General features: G+C 39.6%; 1 protein-coding gene across 1 annotated transcript in view; it reads left to right on the top strand.

The window, feature by feature from the left end:
* Positions 1-27,115, top strand: part of SUCLG2 (succinate-CoA ligase GDP-forming subunit beta) — a 133,137-nt gene extending 106,022 nt beyond the window's left edge. The window contains exons 10-11 of the mRNA XM_054216103.1: positions 17,613-17,733; positions 25,148-27,115. Of these exons, the coding sequence (XP_054072078.1) occupies positions 17,613-17,733; positions 25,148-25,263 (237 nt within the window). The 3' untranslated portion in view covers positions 25,264-27,115. The remainder of the gene's footprint in view (positions 1-17,612; positions 17,734-25,147) is intronic.
* The last annotated feature ends 228 nt before the right edge of the window (positions 27,116-27,343 follow it).

The raw sequence follows: 27,343 nt of genomic DNA, 5'->3' as shown, positions 1-27,343 counted from the left end.
AGATTTAAAAACAAAGAAATTCTTTTGGACTCAATGAAAGTCCTTGGAGATTTAGATATGCTTCTAATTTGGATCAAAATTGGAACTGTTCCGAAGTTTGTGGAACAAAGAGATTTTCTTGATACTTTACTGTTGATACTTCTTAAATTTTTAATCCAGGTTGTGTGTCATTCTGAAGAGAATCAACGTTCCAGCAAACACCAGGTAATAGCCTGTTGGTTTTTCTGTTAGGTACGATATAGGACTTTTTGGGTGTCTTGAAGCAAAGTTTTGAAACGTTGCCCAGTTGTTTGTGGAAAGAATTAAATTCATAGGCTCAAGTCAAGGGACTAATTCAAAAGAGTTTGCCAGTCTGCAACTGGCAAAGGATAATAAATGACCATATCTGTCAGCTGCAGACACTGAAGACAAACGACAGAGTGAAACTTTGATAATGAATGTATTATTATCTGTTGTTATTCAAGAATCATTCAGTTGGCTGCATGGATTATAAAGTTAAATTGTTTCCCCTTCTTTCCCACTCCTCTTTCCATCACACCAAGGAAAACCAGTTTGCAATACCGTAGATGACTTACAGGTATCTAAACTATGTCGTTGATTTTTAAGTTCCTGTCTTAGACTTCTGGAGCAATATCGTATTAAGTCTGTAAGAAATTGGTGTTTTGTTATTTCAAGGGTTAGCTGTAATGAAAAAGAGGGTTTAGAAAGGAGTGGCATCGTGCTATTCTAGTCCAGGACTTGGCACATCTTTTGTCTCCTTAACAGTTTGTGTTGTGTTTTTTTGGTTTTGGGGTTTTTTGGGGTTTTTTTTGGTTTCTTTTACCAGCAGAAGTGTTTTCATATGTCAAAGATGTCACTTGTGCAATATGCCTGCATATTACTTTTATTCTATTTGAATGTAATGAGCTTGTAAAGATCTTGTAAATTTACTTTTCCCATTTAAGTGGAGAAAAAAAGCGTACAAACGCTGCCATTATATTCAAAACCGTATTCAAGCAGCGGATTACATTTCTGGTCTATTTTGCATTAATATAACATTCCTACAAAGAATTTAATCTTTTAACATAAGCAACATAGTTTACTCTCTCTTCGTATTGACTCCTAATTGTTGCATTTGAGAAGATGAAAATAAGGTTTTACAGGAAGTGTAATCATACAGTCTTTCAGATCTAAACATCTGCTTATATGGAAAGGAAACTATTCTTGCAAATTATTTGAGCCTGTGAAATTAAATAAGCTCTAGTGAATATTTTTTTTATATCTGAAACTCAGCCTTTATGTTTTCAAAATAAGACAGGATTTCAAGCAGTTAATACCAATGACAACTTTTCACAGTTTAAGAGTTACCTTAGTTTTACAGAATTAGTCTTAACCCATGGCCTTTAACATTTTGCCCACTCATGCAGGCATTTTTCAATTAATAAGAGGGCTGGAATCTTAGCAATGAATATAGATAGGGAAGCCTGCAATTAATAGATAACCGGAAACAATAGTTTTAACAGCCCATGATTGAGCTTATTTAATATGTAAGGAGATTTTCTCACTTAAAGCAAAGAAGCAGTGAATGTGTGCGAGATTACCAGCATGCATCAGGGGTACGCCATTGTCTGGACTGAAAAGAGCCGCACATCTGTAGATAGTTGATAATTCAGATAATTATTCATTTATGTGTAACTGACTATTTCATAGTAAGAGAGGGGTTCAAGTTTGGGTTTTTATTTGTCTGAATTAGATAGGGAAATGATTAATTACAGAGCTGTATTTTGTGTCAAGTTGTGAATAAATATGTTTAGCATTCGTATGGCTGTTTACAAACAGGAAACCCACATCGCTTGCCAACAGTTTGATTAAAAAAAAAAAAAATCATTCAATTCATCACTAATTCTCTGTAGGAAAGATCTTTACATTTGTGTAGTTTGGCATATTGTAATTAAATTCTTTTAAAACGTTTTAATTAGGCAGAAGTGAACCAGAGTCCTTTCGTTTGCTCTTTGTAAACGCTGTAAGGTGTCGCAGAGGTGAGAGCTGTCGAGAGTCCTGCGGGGTATCTGGCGTTTGAAAAGCACTCAGCTTGAGTTTGTGTGTGTGTGTCCACTTAATTGGTAGATGGCCTTATCAAATCAAGCAATAACTTCAAGAAACAGTTCTTCACTTAAATGTGTTGGTGTCCTGAAGACCAAATGTGGGAGGGTACTTTGGACTGACGACTCTTGGGAGTATTTCTGATGCTTTCCACCCAAAAAAGAAGGGCCTTCTGGAAGAGGACCTTGTTGCAAATGTGTTTGGTTTGCCCATTGTTTTTTTGGTTTTTTTGGTTTTTTTCCCCAAGCACCACTGAGTTCCCATCCCTTTCAGAGGACCTGAATAAGGTCTTCTGGGCATACCTCCATGTGTCATCTGCTCGCTTCCCAGAGCTATGACCTGTCTCTCTTTCGGGCCAGCACCATGAGAATATGCCACGTGTTGCTGTGCTGGGGGGCTGCAAGTGCCTGCGTCCCTTTAAAGTGCTTTCCTGTGGAGGGGAATTGTAGCACTGAAGTGCCAACTACAGTGAATTAAAAGCCAATCGCTCGAAGCCCAGGTGGATTTGCTTTCAGGGCTGGTGTATTAGTTCGCAGTGGAACCGCTGTCATTTTGCAGCTGCTGGATTAGGTTAATTGCTGTTACAGTACAGCATCGTTACTGTTGTTGTTACTGGTAGTATTTCTCCTTTTATATTGGCTCTTGATGGACCAGGACTTCATTGAGCCAGACAGTGTAGCAACGCAGCATGAACCAAGTCTGTAACTCAGAGAGCTGACAGTCCTAGAGTATGACTTCGCATTACAGCTAAGTCGTATTAGGGGAAAAAGTAAGGTCTTGCTCCTCTCTCCTTCCATTCATGCTTTAATTGGATGAAAACCATTACAGAAACCTGTGCCCTGAGGTTCCAGTAGGATCCAAGATGGAAAATGGAGACCGAGAGCTGCAGTCAGAGTGGTTTCAGGTTGCCAAGAGTCTTACCTTTGCCAGCTCATGAGGTTTTTGGGAGATTGTAGATGTCATGACTAAAAGGTGTCAGTGGGGTGGCACTGTGGAATCTTAATGTAAAGCTTCTTTCAGACATGAGAAAGTGCATTAAGATGACTTCTTAAAGATGACTTTTTAAGTGGTGGCTGCCATCAACTCGCAGGACAGAATGTAGGCAGGAACCTCCCCCTTTGATGCTTGAAAAGAGAGGGTGGGAATGAGATTATGGTGGCCATTAAGGGCCTTGAAAGAGAAGGCAAGGCTTTCCTGATTAATCAGCACTACTATGGCAGACTGTGGCTCAGCGTGAAATACCCACTTGGAAACGCTTTTATGTAATCTCTCTGTCAAATTCTCTTTAGCTACTACTGTGCTTAAGTACTTAAAAAGTAATTAACAAAAACTACATGCAATACATACATTAAATTGTTTCTGCCTGCATTAATTTCCTTGCTTATAACCGTTTGTATTGTTTTCTTTTGAAATACAGACTTTGAATTCGCTTTTATTTTTACAGCTTAGCCCAGATCACGATTGGTTCCAGGTACTGTGTGTATCTGAGAACAAGGTGTGTTTCTCAGGTGATGGAATAGCTTCTGACAATGGGAAATTTTTCCTTTCTGTGTATCATCCGGCAGTGAAATAAATAAAAAAAAGTCACCACAAGAAGATATAAACCTGTACTTTCACTTTTATGCTACCAGTTTGTACAATAAATAATCTGCTTTGGCTGAGAGGTAGTGCTGGACTTAGCTGTTTGCCTGGCATTATATATTACGATTGAGTTTTGCACTATGCTTATGTTCTGAAGCAGTTTTTGTTTGGGAGTTGACTCTTTATGTGTATTATTAGATTCCTACACCAAGGAGCTACTCTTAAGTTGCCACTAGAATACAGTGAAGTAGGGTTTGATATATTAAAGCTGTAAACTAATTGAAGTAGGTGCTTAATATATTAGAATTGTAAATTAGAGTAGGAGCTTAATTTAGGAGACTGGGTGCCTTAAGGCTGTACAAAGAGCAGATGCAACAGTTGTACTAAATGTCAAAACTTATCTCCTATTTTTTAAGAAAGAATGCTTTAGGACAATATAACCTTATAGTAGAAGCTTATCTCTCAAAATAAGGGGCCCAGGATTACTGAGGAATGCAGAGACTAGTCAAAGCTAACACTTCTGATGCGCCAGCAAGAATAAAGGAGTAGAGTAGAGGCTTGCAGTTGACCCAGAAGTCACAACGATGAAGAGGAGTGGAGGAAGTAAACGACCACCAGATGTCTCTGAAGACCACTGAGAGACTCTAGTGCGCATGCGGGAGTGGGCAGTAACCTGTAATAATGAGGTAATGAATAGGTAATCATTTCTTGGAAAACTAGTGAATATGCATACAGAGTATGTATTTAAACTGGACATCTGAATCAGTCGGCGCGCACGTTAGGTGGACCAATCCCCTGTGCGCCCGGCGCTGCAATAAACAATACCTGCTTAATAGTCACCGAGGCTATTGAGTCTTAACTTCAGCATTTCACTGCATCAACAGTATTGATCACTGCAGAAAATCTGAATTTAGAACAAGTCTGTTACTGAAGCCAAGTGACAGCTTTTGGCTGTGTGATAGATAGTTTTATAACTGAATATTTGCTGGCTCTTTGCTTGTTTTCACCATGCTTAGTTACAAGTGTTATGAGTGCATACATTTGAGGCTCATTCTGACATTTTTTACAATTTAATGTGGGAGTTTTAAATCCTTATAAGACTTTCTAATTCTCATTGAAAAAAAAAAACTTAAAAAATTGTTCTCCTGGATACATTTTGCTTGATCATACTGCAAAAACACTTGTGAAGCAAGGGAATATGGTTAACAGAGAGACCTACAATTCCATGTGTTGTTCTGTACAGAACTGGGTTGAGATATAAGCAGCAGGGTGTGATTTACATGCGTCTCCTGTTAATTTTAATGTGTATGACTCCCCATGGCTGCCTGGAGCATCTCAACCTTGATTAATCTGAAGTTAAGTTCCTTTATGCTGGCTTATCTGTGATTGTTTTGTGCTCACTCCATCTGTTTCTAAATGTAGCTCTATAACTTCTTTCACAGTTCAGATTTGCTGATTATATCACTTTGGGCTTGTGGTTAAAACATTCAGCTCTGTTTTTATTACAAGATGCTTCGATAAATTTGTGAAAAGTGGCTGGTAGATCATTATCGAATAATTTCTGTGAAGCCAATTCCCTTTTTTAATACAGAAAATAAGTGAAAAAAAGCTTAGTGAAAATGAAGATGATAGGTTAAATTAATAGGAGGAGTAAAGTGATATAACTGATTTGTACTTGTCAAAGAGTCAGGACAATTTTTTTTCCCCCTTGTTATAAGGAGAGAAAAAAAAAAGTTAAGTTGCAAGTAGCAAGACAATCCAAAAAGTATGTAGAACCACTTTGTTAACTCCTGAGTCATCCTGTTCTGCCATAATACAGTTCTTAGCTTAGCATCCTATTTGAGGGGATGTTATTACTGGTCATTAATTTTTAAACTGTCACTTTTTTTTTTTTAGTTTAAATTACTTTATATAAACCTTGCAGAAGATAAAGATCATTATCTGTCTTTCAGCAGTTCTGTTCTGAGCTGAATGTCTTTAATATATAATGCCGGTGTGGCCAGTCTTCAGGAGAGATGTTTCTGGGACAAAAGTGGTCGCTAACATTTAGGTGTTAGCGAGTCTTGATGGTCACCTGCTGCTGGTGCAGACTGGGAAAGGGTCTGAGCTCGCGGGTAGGAATCTGCCCCACATCTCTGCAGGCTGGGTTTAGCAAGGTAGGAGGAAAGCGTCCCCGTTGTACTTGTGCTGTCTTCTATCTGGGGTTTGGTACCTCCCAGGGAAGTAGATTTGGATCTCTCTTGGTCTGGTCTTCTGTCTCCAGTAGTAGCCAAAAGCAGATTCCTAGAGAAGAACACAAGAAGTGGGCAGGTGTGTGAGGGTACATTCCTGATATATTCACTACTTTCTAGTGATCTGTGGTATCCTTGTATTTGCCAGTCTTTGGTGGCTTTCCTTCCGTGAATTTGTTACTCAACTTGTGTAAGCTTTTGACGTATTCGGTATCCTGTGGCAATGAGTTTCACACAATAACTATATGCTGCATTTAAAAATAACAGTAAAATGACCCCTTTTGTATTTTCACCATCTCTGACATCACAAGAACTAAGGATTAAAGAATAAAAATACCTGGAACAGGTACAAAATGGCTGTACCTTGTTCCTTTTTCGACCTGCAGTCTCTGATACGTATCCTTCTTCAGCTTTCCTTTTCTAAGATGGAAAGTCCCCGTTTATTTAGTCTTTCTGTATACAAAGCTCATTCAGTATCTTTGTCACTTTTCTTCGTACCTTTCTCAGTTTTACTATTTCTATTTGGATTTACTTATGTGTTAATAGTTAGCTGATTTTTATGTGGTAGTTATTCGGAACTTAATGAGCACAGTAATTCAGGTTTTTGATGACTACAATGTTACCATAAAAGAACGAGTTTTAATTATTTGGAGATTTCAGACGTGTATATGCAGTTCAGTACCCATGACAATGCATTTTTATACTTTAATTAAGCTTCTCGAAGTACAGAATTCCTTTTTAAAAGTTTCCATTGTCTCAGTAAGAAAAACAGCGTGACCTAGATAGGAGCTTCTGTAGCATTTCATTCTCTTCTGCAGGGGGAATACATGTCAGAGAGATTTCTCAGGTGACAAAAAAGGAAGATCTCAAGTCTCTCTAGAGCACAAGAATAACTGTTCTTCATCTCTTTTCTCCCTTGTGATGGGTACGATCACTTAGTATTTTGATACTCTAGATAAATACAGTATTTATATTTCTAAGACTATTTCTGAAGAGGCAATGAAGATAGGTTTTGTTGACTGTTGGTTTCAGGAAATAAATCCCTTGCCATGATGGCTTGAAAAGTGGTAGTTGGGCCTGTCCTTTACTCAAAACAAGGTGTAGAGCTGAACACGTAACAATGTGAAAAAGAAATCACAGATGACTGTGGTGCTGTGAAGTCTTACGGTGTCAGTCTTTCAACACATGGAGTCTCTCTTAAAATTCCAGCTCCTTGATTCCTGTGCCTTCTATAAACAGAAGATGAAATCTTGCTGTAAAGTGAGTTCCCAGCTTTCAATATGGGGAGAAAACGGGTCTGTTTTAAAGATTAAGAATTATTTTCTTCTTGTTCTCCTGAGTGGAAATGCAAAGTCACGATGATTGACTTGCCTTTCTTTTTTTTTGTCTTCCTGGGAATTAGCGATATTCATCAGACTCTTTGTTCGCTAACTTTGTATACGTGGCCTTTCCTTTAGGACCTTATTTTTCTGTTTGTGGAAACAGGTTCTCATGCTTCATTTGCAAATCATTTTCAAGGTTATGTTACCATTTTTGAACCCTGTTTTTGTTTGGGACTTTTTTTATTCATAATGTAAGAAAGTCTAAACATCATGCATGTTCACAAGACATTTTAATTTTGTACTTGAGATCTTTATGGGCACAATTCTTACTGTCCAGACTGGGAGGTCTAAAAATTGCTAGACTAGAACAGACCTGACAAAACTCGTTTTGCGTTAAGTCATTGCTTTTGAAGTAGCCATTGCCAAATACTTGAGAGAAAAATGTAGTAATGTTGCCATGAACAAATATCATTTCAGTAGCTTTTAGGACAAATTAGTTTTTATTGTTTCCACATAGTGGATGACAGATGTTTGAGAGCACAGGCATGAGATTTTGATACCTAGTAGATCTGTGGGTATTCTCATCAGCCATAGATGTGCTGTCTTTCAGAGCGTGGCTGTATTCACACTAATCTTGCTGTCTCCCCAGACCTCTCCTGTTGGATTGGCTACTTTGATAGGATCCCATGTGCTTTCTGGCGGCTACATAGGTATCAGACATGGAGGGACTCCAGAAACAAATACAAAAATGAATGGTTTAAAGTGACATGTGGAAGTGGTGTGCTTTGTTTGGAAATTTCACCGATGGTCCTCAAACAATATTCACGCCAAGATTTCAGATCTTAGTGTGTTTTGGGGTGGGTTTCTGTTTTGGTTTGTCTGTTTACAGTAAGGCACGTTCTGGCTGGACTTCTGTCAAGATCAATGGCCAACAGGTAGAGAGAAGGCACGCCCTAAGATGTTTCCAAATTTATAAAACATACGTTTTTAACTGGCTGTTGAAATAAACACGAAGACTTGAACTAGTCATAAAATGAACATTTCTGTTTAGTCAAGCCCTTCTGTGGGTATTTGTGATTGTCGATCATGTAACGGTATCGGCTTTCGTAATTTGCCAAGTGTCTGTACCACACCCCGAGGCACTCACCAGTGTGACTTACCATTGGAACAGTTCATCTGACAGCAGCCCACGCTGTGGATTGCATTCTGCACCACGTCCATTTTGATCATCTACCTGTGTTCTCCAGGTACTCCATCTTTTGAGGAATATTGCATTTTTTAAGTTCAAATGTTTTAAAATCATTTGGCTTTTGCCTTTTAACGCATCATAAAGTATGACGAAACTGTACACAGATGCACCCAGGGCATAGCATGTTGCTGAAATCACAGGAACACGCGCTACCTGTTGTATCACATTGCTTAAACGATGATCGCATTATTACGTTATTTTTCAGAAAGCTGATTATTTAGCAAAAATGTGATTTGAACTTCAGACACGAAGAATGTTAGAGAAACTGTACTATGTGCCTTTGAGAAATTAATCTGAAGTGCAGAGGCAAATTTCAGCAAATATTGGATCATTTTTTATAGACTTTGCTGTAGTGGAAGAACTACTTGCAGTCATGCTACTGTATAAACTATCTTGATTGAGTGGGTATGGAGGGTATCTATAACTTAGCATGCTAATATGGTACAGTCAAATAACATGAATTTCCTAAGTACTTCTTGAGCAGTGCTTGCTGCATATGGCTACAAGGGGGGATGGTGTGGGTGCATCTTGTTTTTGCTGGAATTAAATCCCCCAAATCAGACCTAAACATGCAACTACCCTTAGTTCTGGGTGCACAAAGAGGGAATGAAATTGAATCTGAAATATCGCACTCTCGTCTGACACGCAAGAACTGATCATGTGTGTTTTTTCTGTCTTGCAATACGTGGTCACGTAGGTAGTCATCACTCCTTAAATTTATTTTGGTCTGCGTTCTGATCTGCCCATCCAGGGGCTTGATCTCCTTGAAGCTCAGATATTTAAATGGTAGAACAGATTTATGGACTTTTATTCTTTGTACCTGTGATCTGATGGAAGAGTTATCCTGCCATATTGGCACCAAAAATGCAATTGTTCTAGCAACTACCAGCTGCATTTTGTCCCTAAAACAATACTCAAAGCTGTTGTCCTGATTCTGAAATATACTTCAGAAAAGTACTTTGTGGTCTCACTGTTTTTCTTTCCCTCTCTTTCCTTTTTTGTCCCTTATTGTCATACATAAGGATTACCTTAGGAGGTGGTTGTGCTTCCTATCAGTGACAGAACGTGCCTTCATGGTTGCAGGCATTCACTTGCCTGCTCTGCCTGGGTTCTGCAGTAGGATTAATTAACTCACACTCTGGACTGTATTAACGTGGTGTGTGTGGTTTCTGGACAGGAGCTGACTGTTGTCTTGCCAGGCGGTAGCACGGGCATAGAAAGCACGTGACTGTTTGCATCTTCATAAACACATCTGAAGTGCGATCACATACCACGGGCTCCACGGGGATGACGGCGTTATTGTGATGAATGTGTTTGTGCCTGGGCTCAGGGTGTGCAGAGCCCGTGTCCCGCGGAGGAGGAAACATTCCAAAAACCGGCTCAATGCGAGACTTGCCTCGCCGAAAAGTAGTATTGAAATGAAAGTTCCCAAGGTCACGTTGCTGCCTACCATGATATTTTGGAATTTGAAGGAGGCTTCATGCCTGGAACTGGAATATTTCTGTTCCTAAAACATGGGTTCCTCGCAGCTGGGCAAAGGAAGGTCTACGGGGACTGTTTCATATACCATACTGTGGTGCATAATCTGCCAGTCCTCATTTCATGAGGGGACTGATTGAATGAGCTCTGATCCCTCCCGTTTTTCCTTATGTCAGTGCCACAGAGGAGTAAGAGACAATCCCAGGATGGAGACGTTCCTGGTGGTCTATGCTGGGAGCCAGCTTTGGTATCAGAGGGCACCAGAGCTCCCTGCTACAGCGCCCTGCGAACCTGCCAGCTTTTCTCACCCCACCAAAGGGCAACAACCGGGATCTGGTCAATCAGTGAAGGAGTGTTGCTAAATCATTTTCAAACCAGAAAAAGCCAATAAAATTGTGTCCTTTTCTAGATCTTGAATTTGCTATAAGCAGGAAAGACTGAAGACCGTAGGCTGGCTGTTTTAACACATCAAAAACTGGAGATGCAAAGTTTTGAGTTTGCAAAAACGTGGTGTTTGGGACTTGGTGTGGCACCAAAGGAGTCGTATTGGTGAAAGGCCTTCCTCTGGTGGGCTGGTACACAGGCCAGATACTGCCTTCTCACCAGCCATTCAAGAAAAGGGCTCACCATACAACAGCTGGGTGTAGCAGAAACACGTTGCTCCCTCTTGGTGAGACTTCGGTTCCTCAGGAACCTCTAAATACAGGCCAAAAAATAGCATTGGAGAAAATCCTTAATCTGCTTTTCCTGCCTGTCAGCCAGTCCCCCCAAACAGAAAATCTTAATTTTTGTTTTGAGGATTCGTCAGAGTTCCTTTCCTGCTGTGGCTTAAGGGTGTGTTACTAGTGACTTTTAAACCTTGACCTATTTCAAAATAGTAAAAACATTCAAAATTGTGTTGTATCAGTATTTCTTTACCTGGCTGGAAGCTTTCTTGCTTTGCTTTTTGTTGATTCAAGCTCCTTAAATTTATCACCTTCAGACTCAAAATACCATCCCAAAGAGGCAAAATTATATTTTGCATCATTTTTATAAAGTAAAATGAGATAGTTTGGCTTTAAATGGAAAAAATAACCCTGCTCTTCTCTCCAAGGGGATTTTTATATTCCTTTTCCACATTGAATTGCACTGTCCTCTAGTGGATATTTGAAGCAATTGGTTTTGTGTTTATAAATTTTCATACTACTCTGATACAGTAGGTTTAATCTTTATTTTTCAAACAAATCATAAATGTTGTTGGATATAAAAAGCTAGAGAATTAGAGTAATATTTCAAAACTGGATAAGAAAAAGTTACATTTGACCTGTGGTCCCAGTTATAATAATATAGAGACATTTAAAAATGTTTGTATCTGTCTTATCAGTGAGAGCAGAAAGATATAGAGTGAAGATGCAAGTGTATGGCATCTGTGTTTTATTACATTTTTATTACATTGTATTGAGAGTTGGAGATAATCTGCTTCTTTCATACTGAAATAAATTTTGTAAACTGTGAATGAATGAATGAATGAATAGTAGAGACCAATGACATAATAGGAAGAATTAAATGCACCTTATTAGATTCAGAGTGAAGAACTATGCATCCTATTTTACCCAGTGGTTTGGTTTTTTCTTGGTATTGCTACCTACCTCTCAGAAGGCATAGGGAGATAGATCTTTGTCTGGGACACGAGAACATTTGACTTATAATCCAGGCAAACTCCGTCTCCAAAGGGTTTGGAAAATGTCCTCACCTCTCTGCCTCGGTGTCTGTGTCGCTGAAACAGATAACGAGGCGACTCACTTTCTCCTTTGTCATGCTGAAGATTTTTTTCTTCATAAAAGCAGTGTGTAGCCACTAAGAAATTGAATGAGAGAAAGTTCCTTGCTTACCTGTCGCTTATTAAATGTATGTTCCTGGGCTTCTCTAATGCTAGCAAAGTTGTGTTCCTGTAAGTGTGTCTTGCCTTGCACGTCTCCAAAATGCAGCAGTTCTCGATGCTTTGCTGTTGGTAAAGGTTCGCACAATCTTCCAGCTCTGTGAGAAAGCAGCTCTTGCGTGTCACGAAGGCCAGTGGATCTTTGCGAGGCCAAACTGCAACCTGGATAACTGATTGTAGAAGTGATGAATACCCTTCTTTTTAACTGGGATTCCCCGAGCGTTGAGGTGCTAAGTATCTCTGAAGGTCAGAATGGGAATATAAAAGTCTGAAGTGACGGTACTTGTCAGGCTTGGGTGTGTGTTTGCGCTACTGGATGTCTGGATCCAGCTGTAGGTTACAGCCCCTTTACTTTCCCTCCGTGATCTGGGCATGCATCTGCATCTTCAGTGCTTGTGTCCCAGCATCCTGCAATGAGAGCTTCGCCGCATTCTTTGACATGTTTGAGCGATTTGAGATACCGTCCTTCCACTCATGTTCATTATATTGAAGGAAGGAGAGAGGCTGTATGCTGCTGGCTTACTTCTCTTGTTTATTTGCTGGCAACTCAATGGTTTAGTTTGGTAAAAGGATGTGGTTTTGCAGGCACAAAATTAGACCCTGCTGAGCAGAAGGATTGGGAGACACGATACGTGTTTTAAGCTCACCAAATGCTAGAAGCCTCCATGCAGGAATGTGTTTGCCAGCTGTACTGTGCAAACCCACTGTCTCCCGTGTAGATGTGACCTGTGGCATCCTGGAGAAGAAAACTTGACAAATACAGTCTGCTTCATACTGTCTGGGTACACTTTTAGCTGATGAAAGAGTTAGGAGTGGTCAATAAATGAATTTAGTTAGCTTGAAATGTAAAGCTGTTTTTTTCAGATTTCAATCCAAGCAAACTAAGCAAGTTCTTTGCTAGTGTAGCTTTTAATTTGCTGCAGATTTAGTTCTACTGACAGTTGCTGAATAGCTTGTTTTCAACTAAAATAGGTGGATTGAGCTTCAGAGCAACAGTTTACAGCAAGGTCAGAGATTATATGGGTGATTTTATAGTAATACTTATAGTTGGCTGTGTTCATGTATCTGTGTGTGCATCTAAGGGAAAAGATGCGTACAGAGGCACAAGGCGTGCATCTGACACCGCTAATAGTTGGAAAACTGTTTCCAGTCTTTCCTGCTGTCATCAGATGAAATAATGTGGTTTTGGTTTTTTTTTTAAAGACCTTCTTATAAAAATACACTAGCAGAAACTGATTGAAGGGATCTGAGTGTTGGAATAATTATGTTTTTGAGCTATTTTTATGTCAGCCATCCTGAAATATTTTGTTAAAACATGTATTTTAAGACACGCATTTTAAAAAAACCCACTCTTCTGTTGTCCAGTATACATATTCAGTAGTATTCAGAAGAGATCGGTGCCGTACAGTTGTGGTCTTGGTCATTTGGGCTTTGATTTTTATTGGACCATTCTCTAGTTGTATTTCTGGCCTCACATTTTTGTACGTAACTGATTTTCATTCTGCTCCTGAAAGGCAATAGCTAAAGAGGTAGTTTCACAGCTGGCTTCCCCGCTCCCACCTTGTGCCAGGTCCTGACGGCACGTTGGAGGTTCTTCCTTGCTTGAGGGCCAGCGCTGGTGTGTCTGCAGGGTCCGTGGGATCCGGGAGCTGCTTTGGCATCCACATGGCTCAGGTGCTGCAGGAGCACGGCAAAGGGATTTAATGTGCAGGGGGAAGGAAGGGGAAAGCAAGACAGCTTCTTTGGTGGCTGCCTGTGCCTAGGTCATCTTCAAATGGTTATGAAACCTCAGCCTAAATTAATCTGCATTCGTGTTCGGATTTCTGCTGTATGTGAGATTCAGAGCTTTACCTGAATACCATGAAGTATCTGCCATTGCTCAGTGCTACAGCGCACTGCTGTCCTCAGCCTGTTATAATTGTTCTGTGGTAATCACAAAGGTGGAGAATGAAAGAGAAAGAATAACTTGCAAGTGTCAAGTTTTTGTCCTGTCTCTATTTGTGTACAGAATTTGCGGTGTTAGTGCGGGCTCTGAAGGATACTTGGCAGACTGGAATGCAGCGGCTGCAGACAGCGAGACGTCCTGCATATAGATTTATAAATGGGCTGTAGGAAAGGTGGAATGCTTTATAGGTGGTGTCTGTATTAATCCTTCAGTGTATGATGATCAGATGTCAGTGCGCATTTTGTTAAGGCTAAGAATGTTTTAGAGAAAAATAAGAAGAAAATTTTTAGAGTGGAGGCAGGTACGCTAGAGCTGCTTCTGCTGTACGTAACGTGCCCTTGGAAGGGTGGAACCTGGCAGCTTTGTGGATGTTGGTGCTGATATTCCAGTATTTCCAAAGATTCAATGCCATATCTAGCATGAAGACCATGAGACCGCAGCACGCACTCAGTTTCTGTCTCTGTTGCTTCCCAGCACTGGTGTTCAGACCTGGCAGGCTGTGGGTTGTCACCACCGCTGATGGTGATGGCTTCGTGCTATTGTGGGTTCCCTTCGTTCTCCCGGGGAGTCCACCATCAGTTGCGAGTACATTTGGTGGTGATTCCACATCTATCAGTTGTTTTGGTGGATGGAAAGAAACTAACCCGTGGATGTACTGCTATCTTTAGTATCCTTAATAATGTTGCTGATATTACAAGACAATTTTATAAGGCATACTGTTGGGTAAAAATGGTTTTTGAATAATAATGCTATCAAGTAACCTGTCCTGTAGGTAGACAATTTGCCCTCTTCTTATGTCTGATGTTCCATATGCATTAGATACTGAGCATGTTAATGTGTAGTGGTTCTGTTATACAATGGGAGGTTTCTTTTTCTTATGGACTTAAATAATACAGAGATTGTGCATTCTCTGTGCACATGAAATACTGAAAACCTTTTCATCTGTCTACTGGGTCTGAATTTTAAAGTTCTTTCAGCTGGAAATGCAAGACGTAGTCAGGCTACAGAAGCATATATAAACAACGTTCACAAATTTCAGTGGAGTTAAAGTGAATCTCAGCATCATTTGGACTGATCTTTTGGCTTATTTGGAAGATTACAATAAAACCCAAGATTGAATTCTCTACCTGATTCAGTTTCTTATTGATTGAATCCTTTTAGACTCCTCTCTAATTTAACAGTGTATTTTTATTAAACCCAAGCATACAAACATCAATTATCCAAGCTGCATCTAATTTCCTTCAAGATCTTTTTTTTCCTTTTGCCGCCAATGGATTAGAAGACCTGATTAGAATTCAGCTTGAAAGCTGAAAAGCAGATCCTTAAATGAGAATGTCTGCATTAGGAATTAAAATATCTGTACTGGGCATAAAATCCTCCTCCTTATCTCTAATAATGTAAACATGCTTGGTTAAGTTGATCTGTCACATGCCTGGCGTAATGTCCCTGAATTAGGAGCATGTATTAGAAAGGGCGGAACAGTGTCTGTGGCTTGTCCTGCTGATAGAATACATCACTAGAATAGTTTAACATCAAAGTCCTTTGCATAGATATCTCCTTACGTAAGGGTTAATGTGATGAGAATTTGAAGGGCTCTATTTTTCTTTATGTGTTTTTACCAAGAATGTTTGCATGCGCCCAGGCAGCAGGAGCAAGACAGAGAAGGGGCCGGCTAAGGTTTTACTCTCAGTAGCCTCTACAGAGTTACGGATTTTGTGACAACACAAAAGTGAAATAAATAATTGCAACGGCACCACCAACTTAATATCCAGAAAACCCTAAACCGGTAAATGCATGCATTTAACATGACATTAAAGTACTGGCCCATGTCTAAACTATAAGAAAGAGTTATAAAATCAATTAAATTGTATGCTCTGATTTGACTGGGTTATTAATTTCCTTCTGATACCTAGTGTGCTCTGACTGCGATGAGGAAGCCGTATGATGACCCATATGCAGGCTGTTCCAGTGCAGGCCTTGTGAATGGAAGCAGTTGGTGTGGCATGTACCAAATCATCGTACCTAATTTCAGAAGGAGAAATTTGGATATCGGGATTTTTAGGGGAGTTTATTATTAATTATTGCTCTATTTAAATAGCATTAGAGATGTTTTGTGCTTTGAAAAGGCACATGAGAAGTCGGTTTATAGTATCAGGACACCCAGAAGAGTGAGCAAATCTTAATTGTATGGCTCCACTGCTAATCGTAAGGGGAGACAAGTAGCGGGGGTAGGCAGCAGCCCAGCATATCAGCAGTGGAAAACTAGATGAAAGAGTTGGTGTCTAATAGGCTTGAGAGGAGAAAATGGGGCCATGTCCCATGCGGTCAGATGGGAACTGTTGTGGCCACTTCTGGGTGGCGTCGTGAGAAGTCGTGGAGCTGGAAGGAGCAGTGGGTGATGAGAGAGACGTCAACAATGTGGTGTCACCGCCGTCTTCCTTTTACAACTGTTGTGTTAGAATTGAAGTTCAATAGTGCGATCTAAACACTGCGTATGCTTATAATAAGTGAGATTTTTGCAATCTAGAGTATTGCTTAAGGAGTGAGCTGATTTCTTGTGGGAAGCAAAGTATTTGTTGAGACCTTTTTTTCCACTTTTTTATTGCTGCATTGTGGATGGCAGTATTGCTAACAGTGGTGAGCTTTCAATCTGCGTGTGTGACTGCACATCCCAGGAGTTAATTGTCACGTTGTGTCTGCAGAGAAATATTAAACCTGATTGTGCAGAGCTATAAACGTGCGTGACTGCAGGGAATTTTCTTGGTGCCGGTATGAGCCTGGCTACCTGGAGGTGGGCGAAGTGAATCTGTTCATCTTGTGCAACGAGTTAAGCATAATTGCGGTTGACATTATGCTCAAGTGAAATCCAGTGATATTTCATTCCTTCAAACCTAATCCCCTCTTTATCTTGTCTGCTTTTGAGTCAACATGGGTCTGGCAAAACTTGTTAGTGACACCTGGAGAAGCTTATTGTGGAGGACCCCAAATGTTGTGGATTTAGCCCCAGTGTGGAACGAGAAACAGCGTAGCTGCATCTGTATGGTGTCCCCCTTGGCTTAATAAGCCATGGTGGGAAGCCTGGTCTGTGGGCTGGGGTTCAATATTATACTACCTTACCAAGTGGGAAAAAACCATATTAATATCTTGTATGTTGTGAAAGGTAATTTAATTGTGAATTGGGTGCAGGAATTTCAGTTTCCAGAAACTGATGAATAGCAGCTTTTTGAGGTTATCAATTCATCTGTTGTAATGAATGCTCTTTATTACATGCCTCTTCTTGTTAATTAGAAGGGATTTTTACTCCTCTTTATCAAGTCAGGGCAAGTATATTACCTTTTCCTCTGTACTGCTTTTGATAAAGTGCGTATCCAGATTGTTCTGTGAAGTGTCCACCTGAGTATTTCACTGCAGGTGCATATACACATTCATACACTGTTTTCTGAGCTCCAACCTCTGATGATTATTCAATACAATAAAAAAATCCAAAATATTGATTACTTAATCTCTCTCTGTTTATACTTATCAGTAGAAATTCCTCTTTTCTGTGTAATAATGTGTTTATGACACTAATTTCCATGCCAGTTTAGACCAAGGCGATTAATGACTGCCACAGACTAGAGAAACAGTAGACTCAGAATCAAGTCCTCTGAGTACAGAGGTGAAGCTCTACCTTCCGTAAATGAGAACCTGCCTGACAGAGGGGAATTTGTACACTGGTTTGGATCTTTTACCTGTGTTTATTTAAAAAAGAAAACAAACCAAAACCCCCACCTGTTTCCCATTCTGTTTTTTTTTTTCCCTACAGGTTGAAGCAATACTTGTAAACATTTTTGGTGGGATCGTGAACTGTGCCATCATCGCCAATGGTATTACCAAAGCCTGCCGAGAGCTCGAGCTGAAAGTACCCCTGGTGGTCAGGCTGGAAGGTGAGTGCTAATGGTTTCAGGCAAAAATCGTCCCTCAGGAGCGCAGTAACCCATTTTGGCTTTCTTCCGTCTCTACACTCTAAACAGATTAGTCCCACACAATTAGAATATGTCCAATTCTTCATCCATAGCATGACCTGAAGTCAATAAACTCTTTCGTTACATACTCCTGTATCCCTGGTCCCTGGTGGTACTTGAAGCAATGAAATTTGGTAATGTAAGCATTTTGGGTTTGCTTGTAAGATTTGCAATGCAAATAGAAATTATTTTGATGCGAGTTTCTGTTTACTGGAAGGTATTTCTTTTTCAAATGATTTTTTTACTGAATCCATTATTACTGAACCTGCAGCAACGTACAGTTTTCTTAAATTTACTCCAATATCATAATTAAAAGAAAGATGTTAGAACCAGTATTTGTGAGAGAGAGATTCCGGTGGTTCTGCCCAAATATCCAGTCCAGCTAAAAATCCATTAAAAACCAGAAGATTTGGTAATGGTAAGGAATTATTATTTTTTTTCAGTACATCCAGCATTGTTAAATTGGAAACAAAAAAAGTAACAGAGAGGTGGGGGAGGGCACTCTTTGGCAGTTACTGCCTTTAATATAATGGCAGTGGATGTGGAGTTCTGTCTCATTGCTGAGCGGCAGCCTGAAGTGAAGCGCTTTGAATGAAATCAGCACAACTCTGGTAAACTTAAAACTTTTTTTTTTTTTTTTTTTTTGGTTAGTTAGGTTTGGAAAATAGAGGGTTTCCTGTATGATTTTTTTAAGGCCTTAACATGAATATTCATGTTTGGGTGTGCGTAAAGGGGGTAAAATGTCCCATCACTCAGCATTGGTGGTGAAAGGAGGAAATGCATCCCTGCATCTACCTGAGGTACAAAACAAAAAGGTGGGTTTTAACACTACAACAGAGGAGGGAGGAAAAAAATGATTCTGACTGCACCAAACTTTTTCCTTTTCAAAAAATAAAGTCACCAGGACTGACAAAGATGCAGATTACCCAGGAAGCCCTTTGGTTAGGTGGGTACTTCTTTTGCCTGCCGTGAGAAAGCAGGGTTCCCCATCCCGCGTTCTCGTGCTGCGTTACACGCGATCCGTAGTTCACGTCAGGGGAGACCACGGCCTGTGACACGCGATTCTGTCCTGTAACGGTTCTGCCATGCATTTCAGTGCCGGGGTCGAATGCTTTCCAGAGTGCATCCTTGGTTTATCACGGGCAGCCTTTTGCTGTAGTAAGCGCAGGAAAATTTAAATACTCTAAAATGGATTTTAGAAACAAATCATGAAAATTTTCTTTGGATGATGCAGCACCACTAAACACCTTAAGAGACTGAAGTAGGTACTTTAATATGGATGAAAGAGAAACGGATGGATGTTGGTTGTAAGCAGGAAAGTTTCATAATATAAAATCTCATTGTTTGTCAGCTCTAGGCGGGGTTGGTTTAGGTTTCTGTCATAGCAAAAAACTTCTCCTGTCTGTCATAGCTGGCAAAAAGTTTATCAGAACTGAAAGACTTTATCGTCTATTGCAGCTGTTACTTTTTAAGCGAAGATACTGGAAAAGCTTTTGGGTTTCCTTATAAACAGGAGAGTTGCCAGTTGTTCCTTATGCAGTCTCTGAGACCGATACAAGAGGAACAAGAAAATCAACTTGCTCATTTTAAGCTGCAGTCTGCTCAGTCTGCCACTGGGTTTTCTTGACCTTTCTCCAGTACTTTTGAGACTTCCATGATTGTACACAAGTAAGGGTGAATTATTTTTTTTTAACGTGACTTCTGGGAGCCTGCAAGAGGCAAAGCTGTCCCTGAGCTGAATGAGGAGAGTCCTGGTGCTCCTGCACCGGGGAGTTTGTCTGGAAGAGAAGGTGTGGAGCGGGAGAGCTTCTGCGTGGGGGCTGCACAAAGCCCTGCAGAGGTGGCTGCATGGGGCCTGTTCCTCCGGTGCCTGCAGCCTTTACGAGAGTCGTCTGCTGCTGCATCCACAGAGGCCAGAGCTGAATCTTCAGAATGTCTAACGCAGATTTTAATGCAAACATCTTTTCTTGGTCCTCTTCCCATGATGTCTTACTCTTTACGAGGTTCTCCTAGAGTAGTTGCTGACTCCAGAGGTGGAGATAGCACTTTTTCTTTAGGGAACTCTGTCTCAGTATAATACATCAAAATCTCCTTTTGCATAATACTTATCTCAAAAGTTTTTAAATTCCTTCTCTCATTCCTAGTGTTACCCATCAATTCATACTAAACGAAGAGCTATGATGTTTACAGCCTTCAGATGTTGTACTTAGAAACTGTTAGCTTGTAACTCCTGCTTTCTCTGCCTCCTTAATCACCCAACCAAGCAAAATATACATATATATATATTTGGTTCTTTAATCTTTCCTCAGAAATCAATCCCTCTGGATCCTTAATCATCTTTGTTGTTCTTCTTTGAACTCACACCGGGTTATCCAAACACATAAGGATATTGAATTAATAATGAGGACTGTGGAAGTAATAAGGCTACCCAAGACTTTTTAAAACATCACCAATAACACTTTACACTTCAGAAGGAGAAAAAGGGACAAGCATTTTTTTGGATTTCCATTTTGAACATTTTTCCAACAGAAAGTTCATGATTTATTCCCATAAATCTAACAGATTTGTGACCTGCACTTTAAGGACTCTTTGCCCGCATGCACTGTATTACAAATGTCTTGATGACTAGAGTTTTAATCAGTCAAATCTGTCTTGATTTAGCAGGATTCTGTGGACAAATCTTTGTTCTCAGTTGTATAATAATTACAAGCTGTTTTACCAGTGGATAAAGAAAGGATTACTCTCCTGTTTGAAAATGGTAACTTTATAATTACGTGTATTTACTTGCCTTATCAGTAAAGAACTCACCAGCTGAGACGCGGGATTATTGTTGTTTAAAAAGCTCACGGACAAATGGAGAAACCACATATTCCAAATTTTATCTTTTGCAGATGTGGCAAACTAACTTCTGCTGGTTTTATGCAGCAGTTTTCCCCGTGAAAGTGTAATGTGCTTCAGTTAAGTTCTGTGAAAACTGAGTCGGAGCACTGAATGAAAGCCAAACCTTGTTTCTCATTTATGTAGCTCAGAGTTAGATGAAAAGAGGAAAGAATAAAAAGCAGAAATTTTCCATTCTCTCTCATTCAACAAATGAATTCTCTGCTTCTCTGGTCGTAGAATTGGGAGGAATTAGAACTATTTAATATGTTGAAATACAGCTAGAAGCAAGTTGGCTTTTATTCAAATGTCTGAATCCAAAATTTCCTATTATATTTTCAGCCATGTGATTCCCGACCTTCTGTGTTCTTCAGGATCTAATGATTTTTTAAATATATTCAGAAATCTTTTACACACAATTGCAGTTTTGCTCCAGTTTGTGTATCTTGCTCACAGATACGGTATGCCTGTGATTTTTAGTACCCCAAATTGCCTACCAAGAGAGAAGAATGGGTTATTGCAAGGTCACATTTAGAACTCAATTCGTATCTCTTCAGACATCTTGGGTTGAAGCATTCAGCACAAATTTAAATGTGCTCGAGTCTTTCCCAGTTTGGATGTAAACATGGGGCAAAGGAAAATATTAAAATATTCTTTGGGAAAAGTTTAAGATGGGAAAGGGCAAATGGTGTGGACAGAATAGAAAGGGTTTAATTGTCTGTTATAAGTAGGCAGTGAAAGTTGATTTATTCTTGACTGCAGAGCCAACGTGCTGCGTGAGCCACCAAATGTTCATAGGTTCCCAAGCTAAAGATCATTACTTAAAGCTTCTCACTACCCAAACCTCAAATCAGTTGTTGACTGAAGGTTAGCTAGTGACGACGTTTAAACCTTGTCCCTTATTCTCCAATACCTCTGTCTTTGGGACCCGAGAGGCTGTGAGTGCCCAGCTTGTGGGCTAGCAGAAGTGACATCACCTGGGTCCGTGCCAGGGGCGGGCGGGAAATTTGGCTCTTAATGCGCTCGTCAGTGTAGCCTCTCGAAGCTGAACCATTGCTATTGGTAATGTAACATGGTCCCCATGTGTTCGCGTCAGTAGTACTGTCAGACCGACTGCATATTGTGAAACGTTTTGTCAAAGCAGAATGCTTTGCGTAGATCAGAGTATTTTTTTACATTAGTCTTCTGTTTCTTAGGATGTACCAAATGTACATAACTCTGCCCTCTCCCCTTTTATCTTATTTACCTGACAAGCCAGAAGTGGCATGGCAGAGCCGTGCATCCTCTCCAGCCGTCAGCATTAAACAGCGGCGATTTAGCCTGTTCCTAATGGGCTTATGACAGTGCAAGTGAATAAATGAACACTATGAAAATTCTGTTGGATCCCTGTTGGGGATGTTTTATTTCCTTGTTTTCATTGGACCTGTGCAGTCCTCTGGGCTCATTTGTAACAATGCGTGCTGGTATAATCTTATAATTTATAGAAATATGCTTAGATAGGGTATTTATTACTAGGATTTTTAGGTAATGAGTTGAATAGATTTGCTTTGCTAGTGAAAGCAGAGATTTCAAGGCGATAGAAGTGTAAATGTGAGCGATTGCATGTACGCAGACGGAGAGGTTGTTTCAGAAGCCAAGTTTCAGGAGGAGGATATTTAGATTAAAAAGCCTGAAAGCATCTCTTGATAAAATAATCTTTTCCTGTTTTTCCATGGAGTGTCATTGACAGTAATATGCCTCAGAAGAAAAAACTCATTTTTCTCATCAGAAAGCCATTCCCTTAATAGGAGTCAAGTTTAAAAAAAAAAACAAACAAAACAAAAAAACCCCAACAACAACAAATGAACAAAAAAAACCCAGCAACAACAGCACAAGACCTGTAACCTTCGGTTCTGTGAATTTTTGCTGTTTCTCAGCCGGCTGCCGTGGAAGGCGAAGGGCAGGTTATTTTGATAGCCTGTGTGTGGGATTCTGTTTACAGTTCTCTGACACCATCCAGTGGCAGGAGGTTAATGTTAGAATTGCAGGATTATTTATTTGTTTATTTTAACATCTACTGCAATAAGATGCTACCCTTTGTAGGTTCTTAAATGTTTCCAGTGTTTTCTGAATGCTTCATTTTAAAACTCTTACCTCTGCTTTCAGCAGGATCTCATTATAATTTCTGTAGTCTCCATATATCTAAAATACTTACCACAATGGGATAAAAAGCGATCATGGAAAAAAAAAAAGAAAATTACAGCAAAGGAGGTGCTTGCTGAAAAACATGTTTAGTTGTACGGCCTCCCTATAAAACAGTATTTTATTTAGTAAGTGCAAAGTATACCCTTTCTCTTTTGACTGCAGAGAGATTTTTTTCAGGTTTCATATTTTCATTTGTCTGCATAAACTCCCCCCTCCCTTCTTAGTGGACTGTGTTTCGTATTGATTTTGCAATGCACGTTAGACAAGTGGTGTGTAGAGCAATCAATGCAGAGCAGAATAGATCCAATGTATCGTTCCCACTCTGACCTGTTAGTAAATTAATATTGGTCACTTAGTCAAGAGCAAAAGTTAGTTTTAAATACTCTGTGGCCATCGCAGACAGCATAATATTTTTCTCTGTGGGAAATTTCCAGGACATTTTTTTTCCCTCTTTCCATTTTTTTTTTCCATATGAGGCTTTGTCTTGTAGGATCCTATTTGTGGGATCGTTACAACCTTGGCTGTTTTAAATGTTTATCACACTCGTATCTACATAGTAGATAAAACCTTCAAGACTTGATGGGAATCGCTATACAAATGTGAGGAACTTAACAGAGAAGAGAACCTTTGTAATGCCTTCTAACTTCCCTGTACGGTTCTGTACGGGCAATTAGAGCTCCCACATCACGTTATATAGGATGGTTGGAAAAAAAAATATCAAAGACTATGCTCTTTTTTGCCCGTAATATTCTTCTTTTCTTTAGGAAAAGCTCTGTACAGTTCTGAATGTTACTATGCAGCCAAATCGCCCTTCTGTCAGAGATTTCAGATGTCTTTGACCTTCCTACACCAGTCCCACAGCATGTCCTCTGCGTACCGATGGGAAGCGTGACCTCTTCTGCCAGCGCTTTTAAACAGCAAGCAGATGGGGTCCCGCATTCCGCTTCCAGACACCTGCCTCTCCGAGCCCAGAGTGCCGGGACCTGCTGCGGCAGAGATGTCTTCGGTCTCTTTCGGTGCCAGGAGAGGGAATCCTGACTCGAGCACGCTGATCAAACGGACTTCTGAATTCCTCTACTTCTGCTGTACGGTTTCAGACATTTTATAAAGGCTGCCAGAAACCCCAAATCACCCTTTAAAATGAACGTTCTGGAAGTTGCATAGTAAAGAGTATGCTCCTTGCTTGGTTAATAATTAAGGGTATAATTAGTGTATAGCTCCAAATATAATTAAAATTCATTTTGCTAGGTCTAGGAATTACAAAGTAATTAAGCATTTTGACATGGCAAATGAACAAGGAACTTGATGTGGAGGAGGGGGCCAGGAATGATCCCAGAGAAGATCAGTTCGGGGTCCTGTGCTTGGGAGTAGTGTGTGACCCCGAAGTGTGGGTTCCAGTTCCTCGGTAGGGTACCTGACTCCAGGTTCTTCTGTGGTGCAGAGCATATTGGAGATCAAAACTCTCACTTGGCTTCACTGGAGAAAGCTCTGAAGAATTCCTATTTTCTGTTTGTCTTTTGTTTTCCATCAGGAATGAGCCAGAGTAGACAGGAAGGCGATGCACTTGTCTTTTATACATGTGAAAAACATGCTTTCCTGAAATATCTATTTACATTTATGGGGTGTTTTTCCTTTACTGTGCATGTAGTCTGGTGACTAAATTTGAATTCTTTATGTACAAAACGGAGCACTTGCAGCAGCAGAGGAGGGAACGGTGTCGTGCTGAATGCTTCAGAGGTCTCTGTGTTCCCCCTTTTTAGCAGAAATGCAAAAAAGCCTATTCAAGAGCAGCTCAAAACCAGCTAGATTTTCAGAATTACTCAAATATTTGTCTTTCAACAGCCCGTTTTGCAGCTTTCAGTTAACATGGGTGAATTTTAGTTATTGTTGATTCACCGACTGCTGATTAGCTGTAGCCTATTGTTGCTAATAAATGCATTCAGTCTTAGGAGTGTCTCAAAGGGCTGACGCGTGATCCATTACCCCACTGCTCTTCTGGATGTCCCGACTGACTCTGCATGTTGGGTGGACCCTCTGATCTTCACGAAGCCCCTCTTGTGGGTGCAAGTGCTGTTATCAGATGGCATTGTCTCTCAAAATTGTCATTGAAATTAAGAGTTCCTTCTTCCCAGCTCAGTCTAAACCACTCACTGAATGTTGTTAAACTGAAATGATGTGTCGTTAGAAGCGTTAACTACTTTTATAGAGATTTAATAGAAGGTGCTCGTTTATTCATTAATATTAATTACTAATTATAGTCAATGTTCTTTTTTAGGAACAAATGTTCATGAAGCCCAGCGTATCCTGAATGAGAGTGGACTCCCCATCACGTCTGCGAATGACCTTGAGGATGCAGCAAAGAAGGCGGTGGCTAGTGTGGCCAAAAAATAACAGCTTGAAGATAAGGAAAGTGTGTGTGTTTCCCAAGACGTCATTCCTGGTGTTATTGCAGAGAGGATTAGTGGAGTTTTCCTAATCAGTCATCAATGTCGGTGGATTTAATTTGTGATAGGTGGCAAACTCAGGCCATAGGCTTGCAAGTTAGGCTTCAGAAATTTTGCTGCGGCATTCTTGAAAAGTTTGTGTGTCTTCATCTAATTTTGGTAATTTTATTATTCAGGATTGTAATACGTAGTACTTCATAAAGCTCTTTTTCTGCTTTCCTTCCAAAATTGTCACCGATAAACTCATGATGAGATACAATAATTAATAATTGACTTCTATCAACAGGATTGTTCTGTAATCAAACATGTGTAGTTCACCAATTTCACACTATTTTCATTCATTTTTTTTTTATATTGTAAAGAGTCAGCAAACTAATAATGGGTTTCTATTTTTTATGGACTTTTACAGTAATGTAAAAAATTGTGCTTACAATATCTATTTTTATTGAAATGAATGATGTTTATTTTCTTTTTTAGAAATCACACATTTTGCCTTAAGATTATTTTCTTTTGTAGATGCCAAAGTATACCTCACAACAGGAAAAGGGATTGAATAGTCGGTAGTGAAAGGACCTGCCATTCTTACACTGTGCCTATAAACCGGTGAAATGTGATTCTTTTTATTTTCTCTAGTTTTTGGAAATGAGGTGCAGTATTTCCGTGTGTAACAGTGCCGTACAGAGAGCTCTAGGAGGATGTGTCCGCCAGTAAGAAAATGGCTGCTAACTTTTTAAATAACCTCTTTCATAAGCGTGTTACTGCTGTGAGGTTTTAAAATAAGATGAGAACCTGAAGCAGTCTTCTGTCAGGGGCACGGAGTATTCTTCAATTGATTTAACTTCCAAAAACCATTTCTGATTTATTGGGAGTGAAGCGCAAATGAACTCTTCCATTTTTAAAGTATTTGATTTCTCAGGCATGGGTAAAAATATGTTGAAGAAAAAAAAAAAAAACCCCACACTTTTCAGTACTCAGATATTGACTGAGACTTATTTTGATTATGTATTCTTTTGTAACAGTCAAAATTCAAGCTGTTAGTTACACGAATCGTTCATTCAGGGAACAGAAGACAATACCAAATGGCTTGTGTAACTTAAGAACTTGGTACAAATCTCACTCAGCCCGGGAACTACACGCTGAAAATCATCAATAAATTTGAACGGTGAACGAATGAGCGTATATTATAATCTGATCTTGTAAATGGGCAGAGAGGTAAAAATTTGTGTAATAAATTCTTAATTGTGATTTTTGAGCAGCTCTAATCAATACCACGTTCTACTTAGAAAAATGTAAATAAATTTTTCTTGACATTTCCATTAAAACTGTTACATTCAAAATAAATTACCCGCACTAATCTCTGGCTCCTGACACAAATAGTACAGATAGGTTGCTATCATCAGTTACTGTAGTTTTTTTCTTCTCCATTCCTTTCTCTACGTATTGCTCAAGGAAGAAATGTGTGACCGTTAGAATAGCAATAAATACGCCACTAGGTCTGTACGTATTGACTGAATGAAGGAGGAGGGTATCGTTAGCAGTTCTTGTGCAGGGGCACAGAAGCACACTGCTTTGAATGAAGAAATGTTTACCTCACCACAACAAATAAAGAAGTCACACCCTATTTTATATATTTTAATACTGGAAATAGAAGCATTCTGTGGAAGAACTGTGTATGCAAAATTGTCTCACACTGTATCTAACCTCTGGTCTCAAAACCATTCATTGTGTGTGTACGTGATTATTATTCTGCAAAGATTAACACTGTGTACACTGTTTTGTCAAATAAATGTAAAAATGAACCCGTTTAATGACTTTGTCCTTTCTAGAAAATCAAAATTGTTTAATTTGCCTATTGTATTCTACGTTTTTCCATTCAGCGTTTTTTTACAGGTGGGTGAAATCAAATGCGTAGGAACTTAATTTCAATTGGGTAACATTGGTATACTCTTATATATAGATAGATAAAAATATTTACTTTTTAAGCTAAAAAAGCACATATATATCTTTTATATCAGATTATATGTAGG

The sequence above is a fragment of the Rissa tridactyla genome, chromosome 10 (genome assembly GCF_028500815.1).
Source record: "Rissa tridactyla isolate bRisTri1 chromosome 10, bRisTri1.patW.cur.20221130, whole genome shotgun sequence".
Taxonomy (NCBI): Eukaryota; Metazoa; Chordata; class Aves; order Charadriiformes; family Laridae; genus Rissa; species Rissa tridactyla.
Note: the sequence above shows the minus strand (reverse complement) of the source record. Positions and strands in the feature narration are given on the sequence as shown.